The sequence below is a fragment of the Cataglyphis hispanica genome, chromosome 15 (assembly GCF_021464435.1).
Source record: "Cataglyphis hispanica isolate Lineage 1 chromosome 15, ULB_Chis1_1.0, whole genome shotgun sequence".
Lineage (NCBI taxonomy): Eukaryota > Metazoa > Arthropoda > Insecta > Hymenoptera > Formicidae > Cataglyphis > Cataglyphis hispanica.
Genome location: NC_065968.1, coordinates 1,226,379 through 1,237,674, shown reverse-complemented (window position 1 = coordinate 1,237,674; position 11,296 = coordinate 1,226,379). Strand labels below are relative to the sequence as shown.

Genomic DNA, 11,296 nt, shown 5'->3' with positions numbered 1-11,296 from the left:
AGTCCAACGATTTATTGAACTCCGACGTCACACAATTCGATACACAACTTGGATCACTTCCGGAAATATTTCTAATGTCCAAAATCGACGAGTCCGGCGATTTCCGATGGATGGATCGCGACGGCGACCCCGGGGCGACGGTTGAAGGCGCCGTTCGCCGCTGGTGAGGATGACGTGTGTGCGCTGCCTGTTGGCAAGCCGCGAGAAGGTTCCAGCTGCGTGAAGGGTGAAGGGCGAGGGGATGTTAGCAACAACCACCACCAGCGTGGGCGGTACGATAGGCGGAGCCGACATCCATGGCCCGTTTCTCGTTGCTCGACCCGTGTCACCCCGTAAAATTCTTCATCCCCACGTTTCTCAATGTGTCTCTCTCTCTCTCTCTCTCTCTCTTTCTCTCTCTCTTTCGCTTTCTTTCTCTTTCCTACTTTTATTCACCAGGATGTCACGGTGCGGCTATTCCGTTTCTGTCTGCCGCGCGAGTCGCTCGAGCTCGCGATAGAAAGGGCGAGGTGCGACCGGCGACGTCAAAAGTACAGGCGAAGGTTCGCTCTTCTCGCTTTCGACACTTTGCATCGATTTCCTTTCGGAGCCGAGGCGTCGGCTTCTTCTTGGCCTAATTTGTTCACCGCCAACCACCGATCCATGCCGCTCCGGAAGCCAGATATCAGCGATGCTCTCTCCCATGCACCGCTGCTCGTTGGAACTTGTAAGATGTCAGTTTATTTTAAATGCCATTTTTCATTTTTTAAATGACAATAGCAGGATATTTTCTTGAAAAATTATTGTTTATACATCGAACTTTAGTCTCAATAATTTTACGAACCAGTCGGAGAAAGCGCAGACTAATTTGTTTGAATTGAGTTCCTGAGAGTTTCTGATGATAAGACGCTAATTTCAATAAAAGTTTCTATATCTTTGATAAAATTATTTTATATTATCTCAACAATTATTCAAGCGCATTAATTTTAAAACTGTCTTCTATTTGAATAATTTTCTGAACAATATTACAAACTAATGTGCAAATACTTTTTAAGAGTTTCTACTTTTTTATATATAATTATTTAAAATTTTTATTGATATAAAAAATCATACTCTTGATTTTTATTATTAGTAAATCATAATATTAAATGTGTATATGTGTGTAAATATAAAATTTTTTATTGTTACTCATAAATATATTATTGCAAATTTTATCTATATAATCAACTTTGCACACACACATATTATGTATATTTTTTATTTTTCAAATTTTTATTTTACTTAAAAGAAGAGAGAGGGAGCGATAATTTTTCTGCATCAATTTGCTAATTGTTAGTAGAAAATTGTGGTACCCCAGTTAGATACAACAAATATCGGAATGAGAAAAGTGACTGGCACTCCGACTGGCCGTGGAAATCCAATTTTCTCCGCGAGCACAAAAACATGATGAAAAATGGCGCTGCAGTTACGACGTTCGCGCAACCCGACGCTTATTAAAAAAGTATTTATTTAGAAATATCCGGCGCGAAAGGTGAAAGCGCCGGCGGTGAAATGCATTGTGAAGGCGCCCCGTGAGAGAGGGGTGAGTCGCATCGGTCGCTCACAAGGGGTGTCGAAGAGGTGGACGAGAGAGAATACGCGGGGAAAAGGAGGGTACACGCAGGATTTCAGCCCCGTGAAGGGTCGACGAATGGGGTGGCGAATGAATACCGAGTATGGATTCGCTGGGAGCCAATAGGGGTGCGTGATGTCCTCCCTCGTTCGAGAGAGAAACGCCAATCGGGTGTTCTCGCCGTTAGCGTAGCTCTCAGCGAGAGGGATGAGGTGCAAGGGATGAAAGGAGAAAGGGAGTAAGCGGGGGAGGCAGGAGTGGCACGACGGTTCGACACGGCTCTACCTGCCTGCCCGGCTGATAAAGACAGATAGACAAGCCCCCTCCTTTCCCTCCCGATTTTCCGTGCTAGATCATGCCAGCTTTCACTAAGACGGCGACCCCCAGTGTGTGACACACAACCGCATCTCTCTCTCTCTCTCTCTCTCTCTCTACTACCACATCTCGGTAGCCATCCATTTTACTCAACGATACGCCGTGATGCGCCTCGACGCCTCTTTCTTCGGATTACACCGTTGCCCTTTAAATATCGCCTCGCCTCGCCTCGTCTCACCCCTTCTATCGCATCGGTATCAATGCCTCCCACGCGTAATTAACTGAAGAGGAACACAAATTACGTTCCACCGATACGTATGTCTTCATCGCTGTGTAGCGATCTGGGAGCTTCGAATGTATCCGAGATCTAAACGGACTTGAAGACGACGCCAAATGACTACTTTAAGACCTTTCCAACATTATATACGATAATATTGTTTATATAATATATGACGGGTTTAAATAAATTTATTATTGTTCATGTCATGTTTAAAGTAAATAATCGAGTCTATTGTTATTACATTATAATTCTCTTATTGTTTCCAGAAAGATATGTTTATTCTGTTAAATTTCACGTGGAGAGAACGTTGTTCATACATATTCGTATTTAATACTTAACAAAAGCACTCATTCATCATTAACTTTGTAGATAGATCTCGTCGCACCCGCAGCGTTTTATTGACAAGTCTCAAACTACAGAGAGAATTTGATTCGAGTCTGAAGCGAGAGATGGCCGATGAGACTTAATTCCTTGTTTGTCGTACGACGAGTTTAGCGTTTGGCGCACGTGTCACGCCATATGACAAGCGTGTATATCACAGTGTCGCACGCAAGCACTTACGCGACACTCGAGAGAATTCAAGCTCAAACATTGACGCGTAGTACATACATGTCAATACAATATCTCAATGATGATGGATCAACAATAAGCCAAGAAAAAATTTTTATCCGTAACTTTTGAACGACAAAAAAAAATAAACAGAATATATATTCTTTATTTTAATATTTACTCTATTTTAATTTTATTTAAAGTATCAAAATTTTTTTTTTTTTTTTATTTAATGTAAAGGAAATAAATTGTAAGTATATATAATTTTTGTTTCATTAAACGTAAAAATGTAGAACGTATTTAATATCTAATAAGATGTTTTTATAAACCGATAATTATTTCCGATCATTACTTTCTTTAATTTTACTTGACGTAAAATTCGCTTTCTAATCAAATTACTTCGTGTTGCATTTCACATTACTGTTAGAAAAATTTTTCTCCATTATAGGATCGCGAAATTTGTTCCGATGTCAACTCGAACTAACACGACCGAAAATACGAGATTGAAATAAAAAATAGAACACTATATGACAATTGCGCGCTGTCACTCTATCAAATTCATTTCCAGACATATATATGTACATACATTCGCATAGTCTCGCGCGGATAAGCGTTAAAACAAGCTTCCATCGTCGAGCGCGACCGTGTTTAAAAATAAAGAAGGCAGCTCGGCGTTATGGTCGAGTGTAATCTCGTTTCCATCACTTTACGAAGTGAAACTCCGCAACCGCTAGTCCAAACGATTACGCCCCTTCGTCGTTCGCGTCCGCATCCCTCTCTCTGCCGCTCGTCCGTAAGTTTCTCCATCGCGCGAGGGGAAGAATTACCCCGGACAATATATCAGTTTACAATGATAAAAAGCAAACACACGGGAAATAACGCGAGGAATTACTGAACCAAACAATATGTCCCCTGTCTCTGGAGAGGGGGTGATATTTCGAGCGGTCCGCCCGGCCAACAGCATCCGACGGAGGGTGCGCCGCGCTTTTCCTCAACAATAGCGCGGAGCCGCGGCACCGTTTTATTTCGTGCGGGGGCGACATTGAAAATTGTCTCATTAACGCAAGCTGAAACGATCCGACAACCAGTACCGATGCTTCATTAAAGCATCGTTCGTTCGGCACGATGATTAAGTTAAGAGCTTATTTTAAATTTTGAATAGATCACCAAGTGTTTTATTTTTAACATCAAATCTACTTTTAACGTGAATTATTATATTTGTATTAATAATTCGAAGTCTCTCTTATTTATTATCTCCTGTCTATTTTTTATTTTTTATTATAATTACATTGACATTTCACCTTGGATGCTAAGAAATAGAATAAAAATTGTTGTTGCATATTTTGAAAAATGTCACTGCGGCTGATGAACGTACGGTGGAATCCTTGAAGATACGATCGAGGTACGAAAGGCGGCTAAAAATTGGTATCTTCTCGCTTGCGGGTGCCTCTCGGCGAATGGTGCTCGTGCAAGCACTGCTGACTAGTGAGGTAAACTCGAGTATCTACGGCACAAAAGTGGTGGTGCGGAGTAGTCGACAGTGGTCGTAAGGTTGGGGATGAAGGAGTCAGCCCGGTTGCTGGCCCCCGAGGGGGTGGCTTTTCCTCAGTCCAAGCATTTCGTAGGCGATGTGCTTCCAGCCGGAAGCTCACTTCGCCTCGTACAGTTTGCGTTTTGCGTCCTTCCGTTTCTCTCTCTCTCTCTCTCTCTCTCTCTCTCTTTCCTTCCTTCTCTTCTTCTCTCCTTCTCATTCTATCTTTCTCGTATTTTGTCTCCGTTGTTTGTATATCCGAGGTAACGACTGTCTCATTTGCTCTCGGCGCCGCATGCACGCAAGCCACCGGCAAGAAGTAGACAATTCACAATTAGCAAACACAAACAGAACTACGAGTAGCCTCAAGTTGCCTGGGATGCGACAGCAGCGGGCTTAGCCGGAAGCGAACGGTGAGATAGAGGCTTCTGGGATGCGAAGCGACTAGCTCGACGGCTCCTGAGCGTCAATCTTCACTACAAAATCCTCATCTTCTCCTCCTGTCCCGATCCGACAATGAAGATGTGCGTATACGGGGTAATCCGCAAATAGCTGTTCACTTTATAAATTATTGGTTAAATATTAATTAAAGATTAATGATCTTATGCATTATGAAACGAAATAATATAGATATAAAAATTGAGAAGAATAATTTTAAATTTTCATCAGAAAAGATATTAAAAATTAAATATCTTTTTCAGTACATGTCTGAAAACTATTAATTTCAAAATCTTTTCAGTATTTTTTATCTTTTCGTATTTGCATGCTTTTATCTTTTATTTTTACAATACTAATTAAATGATAATTATAATATAATTTATAAATTAATTATAAATTAGGTGCAAGTACAATTCTCTCAGTTTATTTAAAAATTACAAAGAAATCAAATTTCCTCAATATACACTGACTTTCTTGGCGGGATTAAAATACAAAAGTGATATCGAATGAATCTAAAAATAGAACTCAATTGCATCTCATCGTATAATCTGACAGATTATGTATGTTATCTAACGACTTTTGATCGATTAACGAAAGAATCATTTAATGAATCACGAGTATATCGAAAACCAAACCATCAACTATTTATTGGTCTCTCTTATCGTTACACCCGGTATACACGCGCGCATCAGGCTCTCACCGTTGCGTTGGAACACTTGAAGCTCCGACCAGTTACGGCAACAATAGGCTTTGTCTTCGCGCCGTCAGCGCTCGCAAATTGGTAGAAATCTTGATTAAAGGTGCAATTCTCTCCGCTGCTGACTGCGGCAGCAAATATGAATTGCACCCCCGATGCTCCCGTCTCTTCTATATCAGACGAAAATGGAAGAAAACGCGTTATACTGCGCTCCTTAATTGCGTACGTGACAATTGTGTATAACATCCACAAAGAATTGCTATCGATGATTCTAATTGTATTAGATGCGTATTGTCTCTTTATACTCTTAGTATGAGATAAATCTATTATCTCTCTCATGACGAATAGAATATCTTGAAACTGTCATTTTATTCATGTCTCTTTTCAATAGAATTTACGCTTTAGGCGAGATTAAAAGCCAATCATACCTGAAAATATCAAAAAAATATATTCTCAAATAAAAATTATTTTGTTATATATATATGTATATAGCTCGCGCAAATTACTATCGATAAAAAATGATAGCTAATAAATATAAATGGAAAAATAATTTTTTGAATATTAGATTTCTGACATTTGTAAACATCGTTAAACAGTTATTATTATATAATAAATAGACCTCGAGTAAGACCAGAGAATTCTTATTTATAGATCAAAATGGAATTAAATCGGAAAGAATAGAAACAGCAAATGTGACTGGATGTGAGAACTCGTAAGTTCCTGCTTACACGATGTATATTGGCCATCACATCAAGATTAATCCTATTTTTAGATTATGACGGCTCTCAATGATGTTGGCGAAAAGAAACGAACTCTGGATACCGAAATATAGCATAGAAATGGAATATAACGCCTCGAGTATGACAGATGTGACAAAGAGCTTGTCGCCATAATCCGCCTAAACAGTTTACCCATGTGATGTCTACAATAGCACTGGAACGATATTCATACAGTCTCATTATACCTCAGAAATCCCTACCAATCTCCCGTAAATCTACCTATAAATCTCTTTATTTAATTGTTGACATATACTTGCTTCCAAATAAATTCTTTTCCATTGATACTTTATTTATACATTTATGATTTTCTATGATTGACGCAATGAACATTTTCAATTCAGATAATAATATCATATTTATTAATTAAATTGAAATATGAGAGAAATAATTAATGTTTGATAATGCTAATATTTAATTATTCTCAAACGTGTTTAATCTTTCGATATATTTGACTGATCCTTAATTCTCATCACATATTCTAATCAGTTTGATCATTTAATAACTACAATATACAAACATTTAATTTTTTTGGATAGAATATAAAAATTACAGATTAAAAATCTTTGAAAAATATTTCAAAAATTTGAAAAAATTTGAAAAAAGAGGATATATACTCATCATTCAATATTGCTATTCTATCGAAAAAAATAATAAACATATCTCTTATTTCTTTGTATATAAGTATGAAATTCTAAATGTGTTTATCTAATCAAAATATTTTTTTATTAGAAATTCTCTCCCGCTTCATCTAGTAAATTTATATGATCGCAATTTTGGATGCACGTAGCAAGCAGAGCTGCCCGAAGGCTTCGACGTGTTCATGCTCATCCTGTGCTGAGCACACATCACAAAACAGAGTCAATTTACATAACGATAATTGAAACGTACATGAAAGGACCTTGTAGTCTCTGCAATGTCATGTATGAACAAACTATTGAATTTGGAAAAGCATATCGATTTCGCATTTGTTGCACATACTTATTTTGGGCGAGAAAAAAATAATATTTTATGATTTTAAACAAATGTGCAATATTTTAGAATGGAAAAAAATCATAAATATTTTTTAAATGTATTTTTTTTAAATGTCTTTAATTTTAATAATATATGTCTATTGTTTAAGTATTGCATAAAAATTAGAGATTAGGATATTTTTATAACTTAAAATTAATTATAAATCTCTGTATCGTTTCTTTTTTTTTTTTTTTTTTTGAACTTGTAAAGAAAATCGGACATCTACTTCAATTTTTCAAAAATCAATTCAGTACATCTGAATCCTCTGTATGGGGATTATTATAAAAAATTAAACTTTTAATACCAAAAACTTTGATATCAATCTTATTAGTCACGCTATGCAGATTTTATATAGTTCTCATAACTAAAATTTAAATACAAGAAAGATATAATACTTATTGTTTAGCAAATCGCAAACGAATTTTTCATTTAGCCGAAAAGACATTTTTTGGTTATCTTTTTGCTACAAAAAAAAACATCTATAAGAAGATGACGAAAGAATGTCTTTCTTAGGTTGTTTTTTATATAGTATAATTATTTTTTAAATAGAAGAATTAAATAATTTACTGACTTATCTTCGACAATAATATTATCGACAATAGGTTTAAAAGGCAGTAGGTTTATCAGCTGTTGTCAACTATAATTGCAAGTCGACCATATTCGATTTAAAGCATTCCTAGCATCTCCCCAACTGCACTGTCAAATCAGGTTGAGTTAGGTAGCAACGCTATCGTGCATATATGTAATTTTTCTAATTTGTGCAGAAAACCTTTTTTTATATATTTCACGCTGGTTGTATGAAAGATACTGCACAATTTTTCAAGAAGTGATAAAAATAATATAATATTTAATAATAAAATCTTTCTAATATGGCAAACGTCGTACGAAGAAAATAAAAGAGAATATATGTGAATTTTTCAATTCTGTTAGCCACATCTTTCTCTCTCTCTCTCTCTGTTTATTTCTTAAAAGTATATTGGAATTATGGAAACGACGCCGGCAGAAACTGCGGAGGAGAGTGGCGAAAAAATTCAAACCAGTCCTCTAATACAGATAGTACGAGTTCCAGTGAAACATGCTAATTTAGGCATACGAAGTCATGCCATGTAAATTTATAAAGAAATATATTTATTTTCTTTGATTATATATATCTTTATTTAGGAAAATTATAAAATTTTTTTTACTCTTCAGGGATATGAGTACAATGGTAGAACTGACATCATTTAGTACACTTGGAAAGATACAGCCTTTCCTGGTGACTATCACAACGACTGCAGCCTTATTAGTAGACTTACATTGTCATTTAACAGACAAGGAAGTTTGCGGCTATCTTGGCGGACACTGGGATATCAATTCACATAGTACATTTCATAACTGAATTTAATTATATATGAAGTACATAATTATTATATTTCATATTTATTTAGAATATTGTTTAATTGAGCCATCTATTTTCTTATAGATCTTTCTATAACATGTGCTTTTCCATGTCGATACTCTGGCAAAGAGAAATCAGCTGCAGCAGCTGTAGAAGCTGAAATTGCAAGAGCCATGGAATGGAAACGTGTCACACTAGTAGGATGGTATCATTCTCATCCACGTTCTCATGCATCACCTTCGTTGAGAGATGTGGATTCTCAATTGGATTATCAGATCAAAATGAAAGGGCCTAGTGATAATGGATATATACCATGTGTGGGATTAATATGCTGTGAGTATATTAAAAGTTTTTTCTGCACATAGAGTATACTTAATAATTATCACTTTTTAATTTATAGCTCCTTACAATATGGATGGCAATTGCTATGAGTCAAATTTCAATGTCTTTTGGTCTTTACCACCACCTGAAAATAGACCTCATGAATATCCTCGACCAATGCTTCTCAGTTACACATTATCACAGGAGCATTTTCTCTCTCAAGATACTTTGGAAGAGATTGTAAGTATTTCTTAATAAAAAAATAATTCATATATTTTAGTGTTATTACTTTATATAAATTAAAATTTAATTTAACAAAATGTGAAATTTGAAAATAATTAGATTCACATAAAAGCTTTTATTTACTTTTATTTACTATCATGTCATATATCATTTACTTTTGTAGAGAAGATGTATAGAATATTATAAGAGCGAAGGCGGCATCGATTTTACTGCCAATTTCAACAATAATACAACATATCTCGAACGTTTAAGAGTGAGTACATTAACAATCAATGTGCAGATAATAAGTTTGTTAAATATCTTACTAATAATCTCTGATATTAATAGTGCTCTCTAGCATCGAAATTGCCTGGTCGAAATAGATCAAACGGCTCGTACTGGGATGTAATCAGGGAAATGATTTGTCCAGGCTCTGAAGATGGCAATGTACCCGAGTTCTTAACCATGAAATTTCCCTTAGTACCTTCTTCGGAATCACTTGGACCACCCGTTCCGCCGGGCGTGGGTCTCACAGCTGGTAACGCGGCTGTTTTCCTCGCACCGGTCAACTTCAAACCTGACGGTGGTGCCATAATTACTCCCACGTCCAAACCGTTTGTGTTGCAACCATCAACTTCTCGGGATGGCATTAAAAAAGACAATATGGGTCCTAACGACGCTGCGTCCATCACACAGATAAAAGATAGCAACTCCATCATAAGCTCCAAACATATATCGCCATCAGAGATAATACCGAGTTTCCAATCGGGCGAGCTCACAGTATCGGTGAAGAATGCCAAGTGCGATTACGATTTCGCACCAGCAGATTTCTCAAAACTGCCGAATCCACTTACTGGCGATGGCACTAAGGGACGAACATCGACAAATTCCGATTTTCCGTTAGCGGATATTACACAGCAGATCACAAAGTTTTCGGATTTGACGAAGCTGGCGAACTTCTCCACTGCCGATTTGGCAAAGCTGTCTAGTTTCTCTATCGCGGACTTTACGCGAACCTCGTCATCCTCGCCATCCACCACGTATATGCGTAACATCGCGAATCTATTCGGACCTCTTGGCAAAATCTCGCCGGCAAAGGATATGGAAGGTAATGAACGCAAAGCAAGCGACTTCGTTACTGTCGATGCGATTCCATCACCCTTCAAAACTGCCGGTTCGTCGGAAGGTTGCAGAAATTTCTCGGCGAGTGCCGAGGATTATACAAGTGATCGTAAGAAATTGGAAACACAGATCGATTCCGCGAAGATCGGCAGACCAGGCGAATATCAAGGAACAGAGGATCTGACAATATCGAGTATTAAATCTGACTTTGGAGGCATGTTGGACATGACGACGTTGCATAAGAAGCAACAATCATCGCAATCAGCCGATATGGGAGATTCCTTAAATCTTTCTAAAGATCGTTAAACCCGTGTAATATACTCGATAAAGAATCACATTAACGTAAAATTAAATCTAAGAAGATCATTATATATAAAGATTTTATATTTGTATATTATTTTAGCTATATAGTTTTTTTAATAAGAGAAGAGTAATTTTACTGACATTAGAAATTTCCATGACAGAATTCTCTCTAATGTATTTTAAAGCTTTACATATCGCGGCGATTTCGAAGTTTACTTACAACAAATATAATCATTATATGTGAATAATAATGAATAAGTTAATTGCAATACACAAAATATTATATAATTATAATGAGTATTATTATAATTTAGATGAATTTGATTGTGTAATACATTTTAAGTATTTTGTACTTATTGAGATTATCAATCTCTGAATAATATCTGAATATTATAATATGCAAATCCATATTTAGCTTGATTCTATATATATTTAAAAATATATTATTTATATACAATGTAAAATTGATAATTGTATCTCGAGATAAATCAGATTTTTTCCAATCATTGTGCTAAAAATAACTGAAATAAAAATATTTAAAATATTTAAAAAATATTACAATTGTAATTTTTTCAAAATTATGATTTCTTAATAACATTATACCTTCTTTAACATTTATGATTTTCATAGTTATGGAGAAATTATAAGTTGCATAGTAATGTAATATATATATATATATATATATATATATATATATATATATATATATATATATATATATATTAGGTTGGGGAAAAAGAAATCCATTATTTTTCGGTA

General features: G+C 35.9%; 1 protein-coding gene across 1 annotated transcript; it reads left to right on the top strand.

The window, feature by feature from the left end:
- The first annotated feature begins 7,751 nt into the window (after window positions 1-7,751).
- On the top strand, window positions 7,752-10,950 carry LOC126855300 (uncharacterized). Its single transcript, XM_050602824.1, has 6 exons — window positions 7,752-8,297; window positions 8,383-8,552; window positions 8,654-8,902; window positions 8,970-9,130; window positions 9,297-9,386; window positions 9,461-10,950. Exons 1-6 carry the CDS (start codon window positions 8,176-8,178, stop codon window positions 10,538-10,540), a joined length of 1,872 nt encoding a protein of 623 aa, XP_050458781.1. The 5' UTR covers window positions 7,752-8,175; the 3' UTR covers window positions 10,541-10,950.
- Window positions 10,951-11,296: the final 346 nt, after the last annotated feature.

Coding starts and splice junctions, on each gene's coding strand:
- LOC126855300 (XM_050602824.1), top strand. CDS start 8,176: ATGGAAACGACGCCGGCAGAAACTGCGGAGGAGAGTGGCGAAAAAATT. Junction 9,131..9,296: donor AAGATACTTTGGAAGAGATT/GTAAGTATTTCT, acceptor TTACTTTTGTAG/AGAAGATGTATAGAATATTA. Junction 9,387..9,460: donor CATATCTCGAACGTTTAAGA/GTGAGTACATTA, acceptor TGATATTAATAG/TGCTCTCTAGCATCGAAATT.